This window comes from Oncorhynchus clarkii, chromosome 4, assembly GCF_045791955.1.
Source record: "Oncorhynchus clarkii lewisi isolate Uvic-CL-2024 chromosome 4, UVic_Ocla_1.0, whole genome shotgun sequence".
NCBI classification, from domain to species: Eukaryota; Metazoa; Chordata; class Actinopteri; order Salmoniformes; family Salmonidae; genus Oncorhynchus; species Oncorhynchus clarkii.
Window position 1 is genome coordinate 65,562,548 of NC_092150.1, and position 23,281 is coordinate 65,585,828.

The following is a 23,281-nucleotide window of genomic DNA, read 5'->3' on the forward strand; positions in this document are numbered from 1 at the left end:
TATCATGGACATTAATATGGAGTTGGTCACCCCTTGCTGCCATAACAGCCTCCACTCTTCTGGGAAGGCTTTCCACTAGATGTTGGAACATTGTTGCCGGGACTTGCTTCCACTCAGACACAAGAGTACTAGTGAGTTCGGCTACTGATGTTGGACGATTAGGCCTGGCTTGCAGTCGGAGTTCCAATTCATCCCAAAGGTGTTCGATGGGGTTGAGTTCAGGACTCTGTGCAGGCCAGTCAAGTTCTTCCACACCAATCTCGACAAACCATTTCTGTATGGACTTTGCTTTGAGCATGGGGGCATTGTCATGCTGAAACAGGAAAGGGTCCTTCACCAAACACTTGCACAGAATAGTATAGAATGTAATTGTATGCTGTAGCATTAAGATTTCCCTTCACTGGAACTAAGGGACCTTAACCATAAAAAACAGCCCCAGACCATTATTCCTCATCCACCAAACTTTACAGTTGGCACTATGCATTGGGGCAGGTAGCGTTCTCCTGGCATCTGCCAAACCCATATTCGTCCATTGGACTGCCAGATGGTGAAGCCTAATTCATCACACCAGAGAACGTGTTTCCAATGCTTGTGTGCTGCTGCTCGGCCAGTTCTTGTGCTGACGTTGCTTCCAGAGGCAGTTTGGAACTCGGGAGTGAGTGTTGCAATGGAGAACAGACTATTTTTATGTGCTACGCGCTTCAGCACTCAGTGGTCCCATTCTGTGAGCTTGTGTGTCCTACCACCTTGCGGCTGAGCCGTTGTCTCTCCTAGATGTTTCCACTTCACAATAACAGCACTTACAGTTGACCGGGGTAACTCTAGCAGGGCCAAAATTTGACTGTCTTGTTGGAAAGGTGACATCTTATGATGGTGCCACATTGAAAGTCACTGAGCTCCATTCTACTGCCAAATTTTGTCTATGGAGATTGCATGATATGTGCTCGATTTTATACACCTATCAGCAACGGGTGTGGTTGAAATAGCCGAATCCACTCATTTGAAGTGGTGTCCTCATACTTTTGCATACATAGTGTAGTTCTGTCTATATGTATGTCAGTGAGAAAAGGGAAACGTTTAATTCAGAACATGCATCTTGAATTTCATTAAAAGATTAGGTTGAAACTCTAAATAAAATAACATCACCACCAACATATGCCTTGCACATTCAATAGCCTCGGAAATGTGCAGGGCAGGTCCCGCTGCTACCCTTTGGGTTAGATACTGGTTAATAACAGTTTTATCACCAAGGTGTGACTTGCCTCCACAATACTTTTCACGGCTGCTCACTTGGATTACGGGTCTTGTAGTTTTTTGTTCAAAGTGAACTTGGTATTGTGAAGATGCGTTTTCAGAACCCATCCGCTCTGACTACAACCCCCCCTCGCCCGCGCCTGCGTAAACCAGTCGAGGGAGCTGTTCGTGTCATATAGTGCTGGTCTGTTTTCATTGATCGCTGCTCTTGTGCACTGTGTGAGGAGCGTTTTATAGAAGACACGATGGATGAAGAATTAAAATGCCCCGTTTGCGGCTCTCTTTTCAAGGATCCTATTCTTTTACCCTGCTCACACAATGTGTGTTTGGCGTGCGCCCGAAATATCATTGTACAGACCCCAGAAGGCGAAACACCTCCGCAAAACCGTGCCTCCGGGAACTCGGACTACGATTATTTGGATATGGACAAAATGAGCATGTATAGTGAAACGGACAGCGGCTATGGATCATACACGCCGTGCCTCAAGTCTCCAAATGGGATACGGGTGTTTCCTCCGACTCTGGTGCACCGCCACTGCTCCATAACGTGTCCTCTCTGTCACCGTAGTGTCTCTCTGGATGAGCGGGGACTGAGGGGCTTCCCACGTAACCGGCTACTGGAGGCGATCGTGTCTCGTTATCAGCAGAACCGCTCTGCCAACGTGAAATGTCAGCTGTGTGACCGCAACCCTGTCGATGCTACTGTGATGTGCGAACAGTGCGACGTGTTTTACTGCACACCATGCCAGCAGCGATGCCACCCTTCCCGTGGACCGCTGGCCAAACATCGATTACTGCCACCGACCCAATCGCCCGCGGCTGGAAGCCAGCAGATGCCCGCCGGCACCATACGCAAACAGGGAACGTGTGCAGACCATGACATGGAGAACTTTAGCATGTACTGCGTCAACTGCAAGACTCCAGTGTGTATGAAGTGTCTTGAGGGTGGCAAGCACGGGAGTCATGATTTAAAACCTTTAGCTGCCATGTGGAAACAGCACAAGGTAAGGATGAAGGCTGGTGGGGATGGCCTTGGCCAGCATCATAATAAGCTGCTCTGCAGCATCACATCGTCACATGTCATCAGTGCCCTTTAAATCACTCCAACTGAGTGCATCAGTGGTAGCCTTTACTGACAGTAATCAGGCAGCAACACTGTATAGCCTAATCACAGAGAAAGAAAAAAAAGCAACCCAATAGCCTGACTCACCAGTGTCAGGTCACTGTTCTCCTGTTTCTATCCCAGATTGTTCCTGCCAACACCTCTGGGTTTGCCATTTGAATTTGCGAATAGGTCACCGGCGCTGTGTAACAGTGCCCCATGGTTTCCTCAGCGCCCACTACATGGTGAAGAGGCATAGGATGCCTATAAGCAGACTGACACTTTGATAGATAGTAGAGAAGCACATTGAGCTATCACACCCAAATTCACCAATTAAATTAAAAGCCAAACTGGGCCACTAATCGTACATGTTGTGTGATTTGGAGAGTCCAAATCAAATCAAATCAAATCAAATTTTATTTGTCACATACACATGGTTAGCAGATGTTAATGCGAGTGTAGCGAAATGCTTGTGCTTCTAGTTCCGACAATGCAGTAATAACAAGTAATCTAACTAACAATTCCAAAACTACTGTCTTGTACACAGTGTAAGGGGATAAAGAATATGTACATAAGGATATATGAATGAGTGATGGTACAGAGCAGCATAGGCAAGATACAGTAGATGGTATCGGGTACAGTATGTACAAATGAGATGAGTATGTAAACAAAGTGGCATAGTATAGTATAAAGTGGCTAGTGATACATGTATTACATAAGGATACCGTCGATGATATAGAGTACAGTATATACGTATGCATATGAGATGAATAATGTAGGGTAAGTAACATTTATATAAGGTAGCATTGTTTAAAGTGGCTAGTGATATATTTACATCATTTCCCATCAATTCCCATTATTAAAGTGGCTGGAGTTGAGTCAGTGTCAGTGTGTTGGCAGCAGCCACTCAGTGTTAGTGGTGGCTGTTTAACAGTCTGATGGCCTTGAGATAGAAGCTGTTTTTCAGTCTCTCGGTCCCAGCTTTGATGCACCTGTACTGACCTCGCCTTCTGGATGATAGCGGGGTGAACAGGCAGTGGCTCGGGTGGTTGATGTCCTTGATGATCTTTATGGCCTTCCTGTGACATCGGGTGGTGTAGGTGTCCTGGAGGGCAGGTAGTTTGCCCCCGGTGATGCGTTGTGCAGACCTCACTACCCTCTGGAGAGCCTTACGGTTGAGGGCGGTGCAGTTGCCATACCAGGCGGTGATACAGCCCGCCAGGATGCTCTCGATTGTGCATCTGTAGAAGTTTGTTGAGTCCTGGGGTATTCTTCCCATCAAACAGCATGCCTCCTTCCCACTCACTGATAAGGGTTGTTATGAGTACAGTTGACCTTTATCACACTAGCCTACTGTCCCACAAATGGACCATGAATGGACCATGAAAATCGCATACTGTAAGTGTGAAGCGGTGTTTATAAGTGATGAGCCCTATAAATACAAGATGCAGAAGTGCTTCGTTAATATATTTCCTGGTCGAGTGAGATCGAATACACTCCAGCATGCTGTCCATTTTGTGCAGTGTTTTATGGCCAACGATCTGTATTGGCAAGAATGGGATGGTCAAGTGAGCTCTGCTCAGGTTGGAGGGAGTGTGTGTGTGTGTGTGTGAGAGAGGGAGAGAGGGAGGGAGAGGGAGAGAGAGAGAGAGAGAGAGGGAGGGAGAGAGGGAGGGAGACATTAGGTGATGAAAAGGACACGAATGTATTGGCCTACTATTATGGCAAATTATCTCGGAGCCCTCTTGAAGCTACACTATCCCTCTTCACTGTAGATATTGGCTTGGGTCTACTCTGCATGCCTCCCCTTGAATGATTCCACTGCACCAGGCAGCTATCTATGTCACTGTCACTTGGATGGGATTTTGTTGTGACACTGGGGACTAATACAAACCTATTACTCACAATCCTTCCCATCCACAGCTCCAGATCCGCCCTCGAGCTCTGACATGCTTTCCTATCGACTGTCCTCTTCTAGGATCTGACAGAAAACTCAGTTGAACAGATTCAACAACCAGTCTGTTAGTTGGGGTAGGAGGGCTTGGAGATTGCAGTGTTGAAAGGCGAGAGAGAGAGAGAGAGAACGGCTACTCCTCCGAGGATTGTTTTATGTCCACAGATAGATTGTGTCTCAGAGGCAATTGTCATCCTCCATACTGCAGAGATACTGATAATGGAGACGCCTGTGTGTGCTGACCCACGTCCACTGTGAATGAGAGCCCCCATTCGTTTTTTGCTGGACCTTCAGTAGTCAATCTTATATTCCTCCTCGGGGGATGCTTTTACAAACATGATTTGAAAGTAATGTCAAGTTGTGTTGATGTTATTTACAGTATGTCAAATGGAACAAACGGAAAACAAGGGACTGCCTTAGGGTATCAATGGCATTTGTCTCCCCTTTAACAGTGACAGTGTGAGTGAGTGACAAAAATGCTTGCTGGGAATACCTCATGAATATGTATTTACTAGCCGATAAGCCTCAGATAAGCGTTTGGATGAAAAGTCACGGTAGTGAAGTTTCCTATGGATGTCCTATGGGCAGCCAAGCAGAAACACCCAGATTCAGTGTATAGTATATTTAATGCCCCCGCACACACACTACACACTGGTACCAAACTCTGCACATGCGTACACTAGGCCAGGGCATTGCTCACCAGGCTGCAGCAGGCATGAGCATTTGGGCCCCGCCAAGTCCAGTGCAGGGCCCAACCGACTAGTACTGAGCAATTAACCGAAATGTCAGTGTTTAAAAATATGTGTTAACAACTTATTGACCCGACATCAGTAAAGAGACGGAAGACGATTGAGAGTGATAGAGAGCAGTTGCTTCGCGAGCTACGTACTGTATCTCTACCTGAAAATACATAAAGTGATTTGATAGTTGGTATTCAGCAGTCATAAAAGTATGCCTTATTTCCTTTGAAGAACTACTAAAATAGTGACTTTGTCAGACGGCACAGGCAGCAGCTCTATAGAGATGAGATGATGACTTGGAATGAAATGATAAAGTCATCAAATAAAACAAATGTAATGTACACAACAACAGAAATAAAGTCATGTGAATAAATGATGGTTAATAAGTGATAAGCAGTAATGGGCAGTCACAACCATCGCGGGATTGGATTAATTGTTTTATTCTGTGTTGTTACAGCATTCAACCCACATAATGCATAGTGCATTTAATGTGCCCAAAAATATTTTGAATCCGAAATTGAAAAAAACGTTATTATTTTTATTATAAAACCGAAACCGAACGGACCTCAAAAAGCACTAACCACTCAGCAGTACAACTGACTCAGGTCCTTTAGTTTTGTCCTGAATTCCCAAATACCGCACATTATACATGACCACAAAGAACCTTTTAGGAGATGAAAGAAACCATGGTTCCTCTCTTTTCAATTCCACATTTTGTTAAATGGGGTTGTTATCCTGTCATTAAGAGAAAGGATGACATATTGGGAAGGCCTACATTTGAACTACATCAACCTATTTATGGACCAATGTCATAGTCATGGATAGAATCTGATCAACACATTTGTAGAGTACTATTGGATAATGGAGGATGGGGCTACATTCCAGTGCGGTTATGTGGATAAGAATAGATACAGAAGTCTGTGGTTTTGACCATTGAAAGAGATTCATATAGGAGAGGATGCCCCCAGCTTGTACAGTACGGGAAGGGGCTAGCCAAGTAAGAGCACAGAGTCTGGCCGGGTCAGCTGGCTGGCCGGCTAGCCTAGATTCAGATGGTACTGTAGCTAATGACAGGTTGTTCTGCTGCCTCAGGCATACAGAGCCCCTCTCCCAGACCCTGCAACGGCATTGGCTCCAGAATGTAGGTTAAGTACAGTGCGGTATCTCCCATCCCATTGAATATCTGTGCTGTGCCATACTCTAGCTGCATAGTACCCAGTACACTAGACTTGGTTCATGTTGTGTTGAATAAGCGTTTGGTGATGGGGTAGCCAGGCATAAAGGATGAGTGTACTGTATGTGTGCAACTACTGTAACAAAAGGCATAGGAACAGGAGAATCATTTTGAGCTATTTTTAGAGGCAAGAATGAGTGCTTGGACAAGACCTTAGTGTAGTGCTGTGTGCGCATACCTCAAGGGTTACCATGGATACATGGAGGCAAGTTACCAGACTGTTGCTGAAAATGAGGCCTAATGGATATCACGACTCTACCTTTTGAAATGTATGTAACGAGCTTCACAATATGCGATATGTCAAATAGATGTTATACTTTGCGTGTGTCAATGATTGTAACACTGTCACAGTATGAAAAAAGAAAGAATGAATTATTCCTTGCAAATGTCATTTGTGCTGGTTTTTAATATCATAAAATGTGTCCATATTATGCATATTCATACACACAATATATTGTAGCAAATCCTATAAATATTTGATAAATTGTTTTCAATTGAATCATCCTCTGGAGATTTTCCTAAACTGGTAAATATTGTGTGTGCTCTGATTTCATGCTTTATTTGGGTTGTTCTTAATTTGCCTGGGGGGCTGTGCTGGCCATGCTGGGCTGTGATGGCTGTTGTGGCCATGTTGTAAAATATCAGTGGTGGAGCAGTGTGCCACACGGCCAGAGGATTTGTGTGAGGCTGAGCAGGGGAGGGAGATTGGTTCTGCTCTCATCCAGATGTGGAACGCTAATGACACAGCTGCTGAGTGAGGGAGGAGAAGATGGAGGAGATGGAGGAAAAAGAGGGGGAAAAGAAAGGGGTGGAGGCGGTGGGGCTTCCTGAATCTGACCCAGTCCTCCTGGCATGTCCCTGAGGACCCATTTGGAATCAAGGTCAACACCGCAGATCAACACTGCAGCTACTGTATGTATTGTCTTACTCCGATCCCTTAACACTGGGTTAGAAATTGATAACACACCTTCTCCCCTACTTGAAACCTTCTGCTCTTGAATGTCACGCACATTACTCAAGTGTTCTCTCTCTCTGATGACATTACTGGGGCTCTTTCAGAGGAAGAATGCTGCTGTCAGGAAAAAGGATGCCTCTTCCTATTTGTCTGGAGGAAATACATTTACAATAAAGGGTACATTTTAAAATGAGGGGTACTTTTTAAAACGAGGCGTTTAAATAGAGCCTCACCTTTCATCTTATGACCCTTCCCACTGATCACACACTGTTTGAATCAACGCTTTTTTTAACGTCATTTCAACGAAGTTGCGTTGAACCAACGTGGAATAGACGTTGAATTGACGACTCTGCCTAGTGGAAATGACTCTAACAGGTTTCTCCTGCTATAACTGACCTGTCATCCTTAGTGACAGTGAAGGGGCTGGTGCTGTATTCCACCAACACTAATGAGGTCACTGCCAGTTCTGAGCCACACGAGGGCAGCATCCCGATCCTAATTACACTGAAGTTTAATATTAGCTCATAAAGAATAACTACATCTTACAAGGGGGGCTCATGACAAGACTGATAAAACCTTGACGATATGGGTCCCTTGATAATGTTTTCATGTGAAGCAGTGGCATCCTTCTGGTCCATATCGAATCAAACTCTCACATTATACATTGTTAGGATAAACGAGGACAACCCAGTGAAAGGACATTAATTGGTGATATGCAGGAGGTTGTCAAGTAACAGGCTCTCTCCCCATAGGAGGGTTACCAGCCCCCTCCCCCTGACCCCTGGAGGTCACCCTGACAAAGTGTCACAGAGAGAAAAAGGTCTGAGCCGATAAACACTGGGCTGACACTGCCCCCTTGTCTTGTCAGGAGCTGTGGCTGGGGCCCTGGTGGAAAGAAACCACACAGGGGAGCGGAATCACTCATCCCCTTGTTAGCGGCGCGGACAGACAGCTTGCTGGGCCAGATGGCACATTAATGAACCGTGTAGGGCTGGCTTGATTTGTGTCCCTCCTGAACCCGACGCACGCAGCCCACAGAGGCCCAGCCCCAGAGAAGCCCTGACTGAGACTGATAGAGAAGCCCAGAGGAATAGGGGCAGGTGGGAGGAGCGGGAGGGAGGTGGGAGGAGGGAGGTGTGGATCCGGGCCAGATTGATCACAGCAGGGTTGGTGTACACCATGATTACCCTTCACTCATGGTCCATGAGCCTCAGCTCAGAGCAGATCTGCTGGAAGGTTTGACCTCTAAACATGGTTTTGAGGCCCTCGTTTGAATTTGTAATCTCCTTGATTACTATGACCTCAGAGGTCGTTGCTGTGTGGTTGGGCTTAAGTATGGTGTTAATTAGTATAAATTACTGCCCATACTATATATTTCTGGGACAATTGGCTTTAATCATAACATATTAGAGAAGTGACACGGAGAGTGTTTTGATTAGTTTTGGATTAATAATTGCCCGTTTTTCATTCACAGTGTCAACTCTCCCAAGCTTTGAACGGTGTGTCAGATAAAGCCAAGGATGCCAAGGAATTCCTAATGCAGTTGAAGAACATGCTTCAGCAGATACAGGTAACATTCTCTTTTTGATTATGTGTCTGGTAGATCAAATGAGAACGTCAACATGTATAGAAATGTCAATGTAACCTGCATTCCCCATAACCTACTTACCTGTGCCTGTCGGCTTTAACGAAACACTAAAAAGAAAGAGGAAGGATGCTCTGGAATCATACAATGTCACTTTCTGGACTCTTTTCATTCTGCAACGAACACCGGCACTACATCCAAAGCACTTCTTCTCGCCCGGTGGGAACAAAGGTTTCTGTTTGTGACCACGCTAAGAGCTAAAGTAGGAAAGGGCTGCTGTCCACACAGACTGCCCCAGCCTGTCACAGCTTTTATAGACTTACTGCACTGCCATGTCTTATCAGTCTGTGCATTAAGACTCTTATTCTGGGGTTGAGGGGATTGTATTTGAGTAAAATCCCAGCTCTGCTCAGCTCAGTAGAGTTAGTCTCTAACCATTTTCTTCATCCTTGAACCGAGGTGCAGAGTGTAGCTCGAATAGAATTCACTATCTCACCTGCGCTTAGGTAAATTATTGATATGCAGTGGTGATGATGGAAGATTTAGCTGCAATCACTGTGGTGTTATCATATGTAGTCCGCTAGTGTCCTTGCCCCCCGTCCCCTCTGTGCCTGGCCCTAGCACCCTGTACCTTCCTGTACCTCCCTGTTCTTTTATTGAGCGATGTGATGTGTTGTGTCCCTCGCAGGAGAACGGGGTGGAGTTCGAGGCCTGCTTGGTGGCTCAGTGTGACGCCCTGATTGAGGCTCTGACGAGGCAGAAAGCCAAGCTCCTCACCAAGGTCACCAAGGAGAGGGAGTACAAGCTCAAGGTGGGTTAGAAGGATGGACGCTGCGACGGCTGTTGGATAACAACGTCATGTTGACTGCCCCAGACACTTCTTCCCAAGCTCAGATTGTATGTGCACCATTATCCTGGGGACAAGGTCATGTTGACTGTAACATACAGGTGGCAGGATTCAGATGGGCGGACAAACACAGCAGGGCCATGGTTTATTGATAACAATAATCACAGTACTCTCTCTGCATCAGACATGTTAACCATACTTTGCACACTTAACACAGATGATCAATAGTTACATATTATTCATATTACAACCCTAAGTAGTGATAGACTGCCTCTTTTACCTCAGCTAGCAGCTCTTTCATGACACAAAGGGCATCCAAGGTTGTGAACTTGTCTTGGCCCAGGTCGAGGTGCATCTGGATGCAGATTTCTGTCCTCTCTTCTCCCCCTGAAGCCTCAGCTGAGGGCCTGGGCCTGCAGGCTGGCTGGTGTTAAGTTCTTAGTGGGTCACATGGATCCAAGCCCAGGCTCAATGTGCAGGCTGGGGGATTGGGGCTCCAGAGGACAGCTGTTGTGTTTAGCAGGGCTAAAGCTAAAGAGCAGCTAGGACTGTTGCAGCATCACACAGCAGAAAAAAAGGTCTCTTCATTTCACTATGATGAAGGCTGTCAAACTGATGTGTCCTTTTCAGAAGATTACAATGGGAAAATAAGAGCTTTATGGAGTTTAGTACACAACCATATGGTAACGCCAGTAAAGAGCAATTGTCTTGACAGCATTCGGTATCAATAACATCTCTTCTCCCACAGTATGGTGGAGATAGATGGTTGGTGATTAACTTGGATTTATGACATTCTTTAGGATCACCATTAGCCAATGCCAATGGCGACAGCTAGTCATACCGTCACACAAAAGAAAAATAGTCACACAAAAGAAAAATACATTACAGACAAAATCCAACTCACATACATTTAAGTACATGAACATGTAGTGTGTGTATCTATCAGTTACACATACATGTCAGTACATACTGTACGCACAACAAGTAGGTCACATGGGGAAAGGCGTTGTGAGGTGTTGCTATATTTGTTTTTTTAAACCAGGTTTGCTGTTCACTAGAAGGGAGTTACATGCGATCACAGCTCTGTATAATACTGTACGTTTCCTTGGAATTTGTTCTGGACCTGGGGACTGTGAAAAGACATTTGGTGGCATGTCTGGTGGCATGTGTGTCAGTGCTGTGTGTAAATTGACTATGCAAATAATTTGGAATTTCCAACACATGATTGTTTGTTATAAAAACAAGAAGCGATGCAGTCAGTCTTTCCTCAACTCTCAGCCAAGAGAGCCTGGATTGTGAGCTTTGTTTGATGAAATCCTTTTTTAGGAACAGTTGTGACGGTAATCTGTTGAGAATAACTACTTTATGTCATCTACAGGACAATGTTTTTTTTTTACCCTGCAATCCCAGCTGGAGGGCATTTGTTTCCCCTGTTCAATAGTCTGGAGTGTTGTGTTTGTGTGCCGGGGAACGTCATTTTCTACTCTAATTAAATTCATCCGAGCCATTAATCTGTCAGCAGTATTTTTATCAGTGGTCTCTTTCGCCACACTACACATTCCCAGGGAGAGAGTCATTTTTGTGACTCGTGACAGACTAGTCCAGGCATAATCCATAGACCGCTGGAGTGGCATTGTTTGAATGTTGCATGATGTAAGGATTATATAGTAAATTCAATCTGAGTTTTTATATATCATCTGATTTACCTAAATGTATATTAATTATGATTTGATAGACATGACTGTCCTCTGGTTTGTTTATGTTTTGGGGTTATTTTATTCTGTCTACCATTCAAGAATGTTCATTATATGCTTATTTAATTTTTAATATTTTAATAGATTTATTTAAATAATGAAACCGGTTGACAGGTGAATAATTTATGAACATTTAATTAATGATAGGCTAATGGCCTGAATGTGTCAGTGGCTTAATCTAATGATTTCTTACATTAGTTTTGAATTCTAAGGCTTGATTTGATAGAGTGATTAAATACCTTCCAATTAATCAACCTTTTCTGACCTTTTAATTTATAATCTTATAAACACAAAAATCCATACTTTTTCACAAAAAATGCAAAGATAAGTTAAACACATGAGCTAGTATAAGTGGTCTACCCAAACAAAGGCTCATAAAATGTTGACAGTCCACTGAATTTCAATTAGCTGTGAATGAATGGCTTTGACACCCGCCCAAATCCATTCTCCCCAGTGCTTTGTGTTTAGCCAAAAGGAAAAACGCGCGTGTGTGTGTATGTGTGTGTACGTGTGCATGTGTGTGTGTCTGTGTCTGTATGTGTGTGAAATGCCTGCCCAGTATTAATATTACATTAAAGGGTGCCCGTCTGTGTCCTCCTGGCTTCTCTTGTGTTCAGGTGGTGCGTGACCAGATCACACACTGCACTATGAAGCTGCGTCAGACCACGGGCATGATGGAGTACTGTCTGGAGGTGATCAAAGAGAACGACCCCAGTGGCTTCCTGCAGGTACAGTAGTGATGTATGGGTGACTGGGGCTAGAGCTCTGCTAGTAGGCTGTATCATGTCGAAGGCATGTCGAAGTAACAAAAGTTTATTAATTCGAACACGGGCAGGCAAAGTTACAGGATGGCAGGCAGGCTCGGGGTCAGGTAGAGGTCGGTAATCCAGAGTAGTGGGGCAAAGGTACAGGATGGCAGCCAGGTTCAGGGTCAGGTCAGGCAGAGGTCGGTAATCCAGAGTAGTGGGGCAAAGGTACAGGAGGGCAGGCAGGCTCAGGGTCAGGTTAGGCAGAAAGGACAAAACTGGGAAAACTTGAATATAGACAGGGCAGGGGCAAGGGGAAAACCGCTGGTAGATTAGAGGAACAAAACGGGCGACACCTAGAGGAGGGTGGAGACAATCACAAAGAGAGGTGAAACAGATCAATGCGTGACAGGCTGTGGATGAGGCTAGCCTGCTTGACTTCCCTCACATTCCCCTCAGATGTCCTTGTTTCCTACTGCTAAATGCTAAGGCCAACAACTATTTTTCCCAAATATATTTCCTAAAACGGGTTGATAACAAATAATTTAAAGATCATTAGAAAACTCTTGCCATAAAAATTCTTAACATCAAGACCTTTGAAAGAACTGCTTATATATTTTACTATACTAATAAATATTAATATTGATTCAGAGTGCATATGATAAGCTTGTAGCAAGATGTTGATTAAAATGTGTTGTTGGCCAAATGTGAATGAAGATATTGATACTTAATAGGTAATAAATAGGTCATCCCAAACCAATACTCGTTGACTTGCGCTGATAAAGGTTAACCTGATAATGGTTAACATTGATATGTGACACCTTCATTGAGTTAAACGTTGACTTGTCGTATTTAGTTCCCCTCACCATTAGCTGGAAGCCATTGATTCTCCTCTTTTTTTTAAAGAACAGTCTGAATAGGGCGAAATAGAGATGAAAGACTCTCTTCTGTAAATGTGTGCTTCTCTCCCCCCTTGAAATGTTTATGGTGATATTGATTGTACAGTTTCTTATAACCCCTGAACAAAATCTGTGCTTTGTATCATAAAAGCTTATATAAATCCTGACAAAAGCTGGTAACCTACAGGGTTGGCTATTCCTTAATGCAGCACATTTCCAGGTGGCATTTTTCCAGAAGCACAAAGCCTCAGAGAAACCATAAAAAGTCCATTAAAACCATGTTGCACTTTGTAATAGTATATTACACTGTAGCTGAACCTTTTAGTGGAGTTGTAGCTGGTTTGAAGCGGTTCTCCCCTGCTGTGTGTCTCTATGTAGATCTCAGATGCGCTGATCAAACGTGTGACGTCGTCTCAGGACCAGTGGGTCAAAGGGGCTTTGGAGCCCAAGGTGGGTCCTGAGTTTGACCTGACCCTGAACACAGACCCCCTGCTGCAGACCATACTACAGCTGGACTTTGTCCAGAGCAAAGGTAACCTATATGTGTTCATTTCTAAGTCATATTCATATACTTGCTACTGTTTGCGTAGTGTTGAGTCTATTCGTACACATTTTCATACAGTATATTGTTACATTGTTAGATAGTCTTGCAGTGGACTCCTCTTTCAAGTGTGCCTGTGATGTATTTTTGTATGGCTGTTCAGCAGTTAAGTAGACGCACTTGTCTCTTGCTTTATGCATAACCTGCACTCATTCTGTGCTTTATAGCTTGGTGAAGTGGAAAAAAATGCTTTTGCAAAACTGACCAAAAAGGTCTCCATGTTTCACACATGTTCAATATTCTGAGTATCTGATTAAAACATACTACGTGTCCAGAGCAATTTTTTCATTCGTCTATTTAAATATTGTGCTTGACTAAACCTGAGGAAGATTTGTAGTATCCCCTGACAATGTCCTAGAATACCAGGATATATTTGTCATATAAATACGATGTATTTCATTTCGCTCCAACACTTTTCCACATCTGTCTACTGAAGCAGACAAGATTTTCCCGTACACAGTTACCATCTTAGTCTGCTCCAAATACAACGTCATGTAAAACCAAATGAGATTTGAAACCAGGGGAAATGTAACCAGCATTCCCCTGAGAAAGCACAGTAGTTGATCAGTTCCACTATGTTGCAAACTAAGTCAAGCACCACACATCAACCCATGTCCAATATCATGTTTCAGATATACAGGAGACTCCATTATTGAAACAAATGCATGCAGGTGGATTGAAAGAGACGGAGAGCGCAGGAGGTATTTCAGAGTTGCTATATGATCATCCAAATCCCCTTTTCCTCCTTGAGACCTGCCAGCCCACACCAGCCCACCACGTTAAGGGGATAGAGTGCTCTCCTCCCATGCATGTTTTACCGCACTCTTCCCTGACAATATTCCTACCTGCCTGACAACAACAACTATCAACCACAACCTATCCATGCAGAGATAGATGTTAACTCCTCTGTGGTGTTCCTGCCATCCGTTTCTATTCAAGTGGAGTCTGCCACGGTGCCCCCGGCCCCCCTGCTGCAGCTGGAGAAGTGCTGCACCCGCAACAACAGTGCCACCCTGGCCTGGAGGGTCACTGTGCACCCTAGCAACCCCATCGAAGGCTACATCCTGGAGCTGGATGACGGCAACGGGGGTCAATACAGGGTCAGATAATCCTTCACTTCACACATTAGAGAACGTGTCATCATGTCCGACGCTCCATGTAGTCTGGCACTAGGGTGGAGCACTTCACGGGCGGGTGTTTTAACAGTAGATTAAGTCAAAGAATGTAAACGTTTGATGCTCATTATGCAATGAAAGGTTTGCATGAGCTGTGTTTTATTTAGCCAGGCTCATTTCTGTAATGCAGGTGCACTGTAATTCTATGTGCAGTAGGGTGTCATACCCGTTTCCTATAGATAACAGTTGTCGCCTCTGCCACATATTTTATTATTCATAGTGCACATGCTGCAGTCAGAGCTCTAACTAACGCCAGATGGTCCTGTGCTGTACTGTATGTCTCTGTGTCCCAGGAGGTGTATGTAGGGAAGGAGACTGTGTGCACTGTTGACGGCCTCCACTTCAACAGCTCCTACAACGCCAGAGTCAAGGCCTACAACTCCACCGGAGTGGGGCCCTATAGCAAGACTGTGGTGCTGAAGACATCTGATGGTGGGTGTTCTGTGTTCTCTCACTTTGTGTTGACCTAACTGTAGACATGAAAGGGAAGGAAGAGCCCCACCCAACTGGGGACCAGGGGACACCAGGCTTAATTAGTGTGCGGGGTACAGAATGATACTCTTTATTCACCGCTCCTGAGCCGAGCTCGTCCTCTGGGACATCCAGGCCTGCTGTTTGCCGACAAAGCCTCGCCCTCCCATCAACGCTCTTGTTTGTGTCCTCAACTACGGAGTTCTAATCCACAGCAATGGTATCCCAGATCCCACTTTAATGGAAGGCGACTGGTGCAATCTGTCACTGTCCTGGCTGGGTGTGGTGGTACTAGTCAGCTCTGGGTCCCCAGAAACCTCCAGGTTTAGAGCAGTAAACACCATGGCAGAGCCAGAGCTGAAGGAGCTCCACTAAAGAGGTGTCCAGTCCTGATATAGGGCTGACAGACAGTGGAAGTGGTCTCGCAGTTTAGCAAAGTATCACAGCGAGAGCGTGCCAGACTGTGATTACTCTAGCCTGCCAGCTGTCAGCGCATTGCCGTGCTTTCCCCGTCCATCCCTCCATGCCTTGCACTCAATCAATGGCATCAACTGCCTATCCTCTCTCCCTCTCCTCCCTCTCCCTGTCCTCCCATTACTGGGATGGGGAGTGGAGGGAGGGACAGGGAGAGGGAGAGAGGATAGGTTGTTGATGCCATTGATTGAGCTGACAGAGCAGCGGGACAAGGAGAGAGTTTAGACTGAGCAGAGTACAGGCGGCTCCAGCTCTGGCTCTGCCAGCTGCAATAACAATGGATCTCTGCATGTGGAGGCCTTAGTGAGTGCCTATCGTGTGCCAGTTAACTGTTTATTCTAACATAGCAGTGCCTCTTTGAGGAATGGGGCTAATTAAGGCAATACACTGCAATGGTTTGACACAGCAGTGCCTTATGGGCAAGGAGCTGCTGAATGAAAATGAATCCTGTGCTTGACTTTTAAATGAGAAGTAGAATTTTTCATTGTGCTGCTTTGTGAATATTTCATGTGTCATCTCACAGTATGCTGCCCAGCATGGGGTCCTAGCTGACCGTGCCGTTCTATAATGGCATCATGTTTCATGCTCTCATGGGGCTCCATCCTCCAATGAGGTTCACTCAGACAGCCATGCCCTAGAGACCTGGAAATGCTCTTATCTTTCTCTGACTCCTCCTACTGCTCTACTTTGTCTCTCCTGCAGTGGCCTGGTTCACATTCGACCCCACCTCGGCTCACAGGGACATCATGTTGACCAATGAGAACCGGACAGTGAGCTGCAACAGCTACGATGACCGTGTGGTCCTGGGGACAGCCGCCTTCTCCAAAGGGGTCCATTACTGGGAGCTCAGGGTGGATCGCTATGACAACCACCCGGACCCTGCGTTCGGGGTGGCGAGGATCAATACGATGAAGGACATGATGCTGGGGAAGGATGATAAGGCCTGGGCCATGTACGTGGACAACAACCGCAGCTGGTTCATGCACAACAACTCCCACACCAACAGGTAGGTGACACATCTCTGGGGAGGAAGGCTGACTCCTGCTCCTCCACAGCTTCAGAGTTTAGAAATAGCCATCATATGCTTTGTGTGTCATACTGTTAGGACTAAAACACGTACGCACTTGCAATACTTGGCAGGCAGTATCAGACCTCAGGATAAGACCCAGTTGCAGACAGTTTGAAGTAACAAAAGTTTATTACAAAAACAGGGGGGCAGGCAAATGACAGGTCAAGGACAGGCAGAGGTCAGTAATCCAGAGTCCGAAAGGTACAGAACTATAGGCAGGCTCAGGGTAGGCAGAGGTCAGTAATCCAGGGCAGTGTCACAAGGTACAGAACAGCAGGCAGGTTCAGGGCAGGCAGAATGGTCAAAACCAGGAAAACTAGAAAACAGGGACTAGAGCGAAAACAGTAGTACAGGAAAAACCGCTGATTAGGCTTGATGAGACAAGACAAACTGGCAACAGACAAACAGAGAACACAGGTATACATACACAGGGGATAATGGGGCAAATGGGCGACACCTGGAGGGGGGTGGAGACAAGCACAAAGACAGGTGAAACAGATCAGGGTGTGACAGGCAGTTAGTTGTAAATGGAAGCGATTATTCTCGGGCAGTGCTCTTATGTTTTGTGAATATCCGTTTTGATTTACTTTTACACAGGGTAACACAGAGTAATATTACACGTAGATTCAAAGACAAAGAGGCCACTGGCTTAGCAACCTACAGTAGCCCCAGGGACATGAATATCCAGAGCAGAATCCTCCTTCCTCGTTAAACCAATAATACAGTAGTAGTTAACTATTTTCAGTCGCTGATTAAAGAGTTTCCCTGTTTTTGTCTTTCATAGCACACCATCTTTTGGTTTCACCAACCTCATTTATGTATCTTCCTGTCAGCTGTTACATTGGAGCCTATCAACCACAATGACTCACTCATTTCCCTCATTAAACTGCCAACGATACATGTACTGTATGTCAGGTAATCACCAAAGGCTGATCGTGCCGCAATCCTGCTTGTTTGTTTCTTTAGCCTAGCGGATTTCTCTGGAACCCCTTGTAGAGCCCAGTTAGCTTTGTGACATAGCTGTTTGACTGGGGGCACACTTTCACACGTCCAACATTTTGTTGTTTGAGCTGCTCACTCTCAAAAACTAAAACACTGCTGGCTTTTGGGGTTTCCAATGAGTTGACTGGTTTGAGTGTAACTATTTACATGTGGCTTTGCACTGCCAAAGTGTTTCAGATGTTTGGATACGGATGCGTTTATGGACTTAGTGTCTCAGGTTGTTTTCTTTATTCCATTGGAAGGGAGAAAATATATACACTCTGAAGGAGAAGCTTGGAAATGTTTTCATATATTTGTTGGACAACAAGTATTCCAAATATATTAGGGATTTACTGTACATCAAATCACACATAGCCCACATACAAACATGAAAGATTTAGCAATTAGGTCAAATCTAATGTCATGAATAGAGAAAACGATTTTCCGCTGAAAGCCATTTGCTCCATACTGTTTTTGGACTCATTGGGATCCCTCTACCCATCAGAGATCCCAGACCACTCTCAAAGGGCCTGTGTGAGCTGTTTTGATGTAGTACATTAGGCCTAGACTCTGTGTGTGTGTTCTGCAGGGCCGAGGGGGGCATCTCCAAGGGTGCCACTGTGGGCATCCTGCTAGACCTGAACAAGTACACTCTAACATTCTTCATCAACAAAGAGCAGCATGGCCCCGTGGCCTTTGAGAACCTGGAGGGAGTCTTCATGCCTGCTGTCAGCATCAACAGAAATGTCCAGGTGAGCACTGATAGTCAGACAGAGCTGATTAGGTTTCAGAAATTCATTCAGATAGTTTTGTCTCTAAATTCAAGGATTATCGGATTAATTTAGAAATGAAATGAATCTCCAGATTAAGTATGTGCTAAACTGCATAGGCTGTACACATATATATATACAGTGGGGCAAAAAAGTATTTAGTCAGCCACCAATTGTGCAAGTTCTCCCACTTAAAAATATGTGAGAAGCCTGTAATTTTCATCATAGGTACACTCATAGGTACACTTCAACTATGACAGACAAAATTAGAAAAAAATCCAGAAAATCACATTGTAGGATTTTTAATGAATTTATTTGCTATTTATGGTGGAAAATAAGTATTTGGTCACCTACAAACAAGCAAGATTTCTGGCTCTCACAGACCTGTAACTTCTTCTTTAAGAGGCTCCTCTGTCCTCCACTCGTTACCTGTGTTAATGGCACCTGTTTGAACTTGTTATCAGTACAAAAGACACCTGTCCACAACCTAAAACAGTCACACTCCAAACTTCACTATGACCAAGACCAAAGAGCTGTCAAAGGACACCAGAAACAAAATTGTAGACCTGCACCAGGCTGGGAAGACTGAATCTGCAATAGGTAAGCAGCTTGGTTTGAAAAAATCAACTGTGGGAGCAATTATTAGGAAATTGAAGACATACAAGACCACTGATAATCTCCCTCGATCTGGGGCTCCACGCAAGATCTCACCCCGTGGGGTCAAAATTATCACAAGAACGGTGAGCAAAAATCCCAGAACCACACAATGACCTGCAGAGAGCTGGGACCAAAGTAACAAAGCCTACCATCAGCAAGGGCATTGAAGATGAAACGTGGCTGGGTCATTCAGCATGACAATGACCCCAAACACACCGCCCGGGCAACGAAGGAGTGGCTTCGTAAGAAGCATTTCAAGGTCCTGGAGTGGCCTAGCCAGTCTCCAGATCTCAACCCCATAGAAAATCTTTGGAGGGAGTTGAAAGTCTGTGTTGCCTAGCAACAGCCCCAAAACATCACTGCTCTAGAGGAGATCTGCATGGAGGAATGGGCCAAAATACCAGCAACAGTGTGTGAAAACCTTGTGAAGACTTACAGAAAACGTTTGACCTCTGTCATTGCCAACAAAGGGTATATAACAGTATTGAGAAACTTTTGTTATTGTCCAAATATTTATTTTCCACCATCATTTGCAAATAAATTCATTAAAAATACTACAATGTGATTTTCTGGATTTTTTTCTTCTCATTTTGTCTGTCATAGTTTAAGTGTACCTATGATGAAAATTACAGTTCTCTCATATTTTTAAGTGGGAGAACTTGCACAATTGGTGGCTGACTAAATACTTTTTTGCCCCACTGTATTTTTGAATTGTTACTAACCAGCAAATATACATCATGCTGAGTTATTGAGCACTGTGGTTCAAATCCTGGAGCTCGAGTCAGCAGTTTAATCTGTCATGAACTCATTTGGAATTGTTTGTCCTTCGCAGGTGACCCTACTAACAGGAATGGAGGTGCCAAAGAATATTAAGCAGCAGTAGCCTCCCAAGGTGTCTAGGCACAGTCCCACCAATGTCAACATGGATTCCTCCTGCTCCACCCCCCCCCCCCTTAGTACTACTACTGTTCAATGCCTATGATCAAATATCACCCTTAGAGGGAATCTTATATACAAGGGACTTTTGTACATCAATTATATTGTTTTTTAAATAATTTTCCAAGTCTTAATTTCATCTCAATCCGTACAATCAGATTCTGTGTTTACAGTCAAAATGCCACCGGGTGCTTTAATGAAGTGCATCTCTGAAACAAAATCCCATACTAGGGTAGAGTTATGAGATGCCCTACAGTACAATGTCTCTACTGTATTCATCTTCTTCTCTCAGGTTAGTTCATAGAGAGTTTGTATACTCCTATTTCTTTAGAGGAAACTGAACGTCTGCCTATCTAACTCATAAGTAGAGATTAATAGAGCTTTCCTCAGACATATTATTGGTGATATACTGTACTATCTTTTCAACTTTACAAAGCCTTGCCAGAGTTGGAGTAAATTCAGTTTCAATTCTGCTCAATTGAAAATTACGTATTGGGGATTTTATATCCTATAAATTCAATTTCATGAAATTGAAATGGATTTCACCGCAGCCTCGCTTTCAATAAGAGAGTAAAGGTGGTCAGATCAGTATAAAGGACAAATCAGTATAAGGGACAAATCAGAAGACAAACTGTATCTTATCAAACACAAAATTCTGTCGCTAGAGGACAAATCTTGGTTCGAAGTGAAGCCAAACCACTGTGACATTGAGATGTAACATTGCCATGTATATTTTGTCAAACTATCTACATACAGTAGATAGTATCTTCTTTCAAAGTATTTATTGTTTAATGCATTGACTTTTACTACACTATTGAAATATTTATTAAGAGGGTGTATGCTCATGTGATGTTTGAATGAACAGGTATTGTTAAAGGTATTTTAAATCAGTTAAAAGTATTGTATTGACAGACCACCAGAGGGTCAAGTTTGCATGATATGTAAGGAAACTGTAAATACGACTGTCTCCCAAGCATGTATTCTAAGCTAACTAGTTTACTTAAAACTCTATCTGTATATAGTAAAACAATGCACAACAGTGCTATGCGGAAGCCTTTCAAACGACCTATTACAGTATAATAACAGTTTGCCCCCTAGAGTTTGAGTTAGGATTACAGCGTCACATTCATTTCACCCCAGTATGTATTTTACCTTTATGTGACAAGTTAAATCATTTTATGGGGATAAAGCATATTAATATGCCATGTCAGATGACAAAATGAATGAAGAGGGTTAAGCAGTGCATTTGTGATTTGTCAGAGGAAATCTTTATGGAATTGTAGATACTAGGCAGGCTTATTATCCCACATTTACATTTGACCATGTCTTCATTATGTTTGCGTTCACACACTGGTATATCATTCATCTGCATTCGATGCAGTTAGGAGTTTTGTATTATATTATTTAATTATCATTTTGTGAACATCTTGATCTCTTTCTGCTACTAAAAGTGTTGCTTCAAAGTAATGTGCCCTTAATCCAAAATGGTAATATGTTTTTCGATTAAGGATACCAAAGCTATTGCCATTAGAGGAACATTCTGCTCAGAGTCTGTGTTGAAGCACTGTGGTACACTATTGGTGAAAGTGATTTGTACTGCTCTTGTAATATGTATCTTTGTAAAAACACCAAATATAGTACTGGCATTTTTTAAATAGTCTTTAAATCTAATATGGGGGTTATTTAGCTGTGTTAATGGTGTTTTCTGAACATAACCATTGCCTTGTACATTAAACATGTTGATATGATGTAGAGCAGCCTGTCTGATGGAACTAAAGTATGTCCAAAGCTAAAACGTGGAGAGGACCATTCCCGGGGTAAATAAAATGGATGGGAAATGTACATGAAAAGTTGACAGCTGTTAGGCTGGACTGATAATTGGCTAGAGCCATTTTGTATAGAGACAAGCCAATGCATCAGGTTCCAGCATGTATTGAGTTATTAAGTGGCTCCAAGTGAATGTTGTCAATTACAGAACCGTCCCTTTTATGAAGACATTCGTATAAAACTGAATTAGTGCTTGTGACGGCAACTACAGTATAGGGAAGTGTGAGGTGTAACGAAACCACAAAAGGCAAACAAAATGGTGTCCATGTAGCCTCTCAGCAATCATGGAAACGGCACAACAAAAAAACACTGCAGGTGCAGACCATAATATCAAAAGAACCTTAGTAGTAAATGCAGATAGTAGTTTATCCTCTCTAAGTGTTGTCTATTTGTGTGTTTGGCATGGATTTCCCCTCCCCAACATGGTAGCCTGCTTCTGAATGTGAACCCCCCCAAAAATAACAAAAAAATAGTGCTAGAAAGTCACTACTGTCAGATTACGTTTGCATTTGAATCTTTTTATTTTTCCCATATTTACTGTTCCCACCCTGACTATGGCATGTGGGGGGAGGAGATGTTGCAGTGTCTGTGGGGCATCTCTCTTCTAAAGGCAGGCACGTATCTCATGCCCTGGGGTGCCTGTTGCCCTCCCTGCCACACCACCAGAGAACTAGGCTGGGTGCACCACCAAACCTCATGGGGAATGTCAACTGGTCCTTTAGGACACTGTATCTATGTCCACAGTATGCGTCCACAAAAAGCTGTGCTTCTTTTTCTAGAATTCTGTTCATGTGTATGTATGTTCTTTAGTTCTCATCTCTCCTACAATGTAAACGTTTTGTACTTCTAAGTGGTTTGTATATGCAATGCGTTGTACTTGGCATTGTTTTCATATTATACAGTGTAAAAGAAAAGCAAAAAGCAATGTATTTTTTTTCCTTTTTTAAAATTAATAAATGAGTAACTGTGATGGAATATGAATGGGCTCGATCTTTTTCTGTAGTCTTCCTGGGGTTATGTTGATTGAGGCTTGGACATCAATTGTCCAATCTGTATCTTCATATGAACTCTGCAAAACTCCTAGAAATGCAGCAAAAATGCAACTCTTCATCACTGTTTTCAATTCTTCACATTTTATTTATCCAACCTATCAGAGCAAAACACCAGTCTCAACGTCAAAAGCGAAGAGGCGACTCTGGGATGGTGACCTTCTAGGCAGAGTTGCAAAGAAAAAGCCATACCTCAGACTG

The 23,281-nt window shown here is 43.8% G+C and overlaps 1 protein-coding gene across 2 annotated transcripts; it reads left to right on the forward strand.

The window, feature by feature from the left end:
* Positions 1–1,424: 1,424 nt before the first annotated feature.
* On the forward strand, positions 1,425–20,207 carry LOC139407116 (E3 ubiquitin-protein ligase TRIM9-like). 2 transcript variants are annotated; one of them, XM_071150514.1, is made up of 11 exons: positions 1,425–2,258; positions 8,714–8,809; positions 9,513–9,635; positions 12,043–12,153; positions 13,449–13,602; positions 14,304–14,372; positions 14,611–14,771; positions 15,140–15,278; positions 16,494–16,797; positions 18,431–18,593; positions 20,101–20,207. In XM_071150514.1, exons 1-11 carry the CDS (start codon positions 1,500–1,502, stop codon positions 20,149–20,151), a joined length of 2,130 nt encoding a protein of 709 aa, XP_071006615.1. In that variant the 5' UTR covers positions 1,425–1,499; the 3' UTR covers positions 20,152–20,207. The 2 variants fall into 2 exon arrangements, with proteins under 2 accessions (XP_071006615.1, XP_071006616.1); XM_071150515.1 differs by lacking the exon at positions 14,304–14,372.
* The last annotated feature ends 3,074 nt before the right edge of the window (positions 20,208–23,281 follow it).

Coding starts and splice junctions, on each gene's coding strand:
- LOC139407116 (XM_071150514.1), top strand. CDS start 1,500: ATGGATGAAGAATTAAAATGCCCCGTTTGCGGCTCTCTTTTCAAGGAT. Junction 9,636..12,042: donor AGAGGGAGTACAAGCTCAAG/GTGGGTTAGAAG, acceptor TCTTGTGTTCAG/GTGGTGCGTGACCAGATCAC. Junction 14,373..14,610: donor AGAGACGGAGAGCGCAGGAG/GTATTTCAGAGT, acceptor TTTCTATTCAAG/TGGAGTCTGCCACGGTGCCC.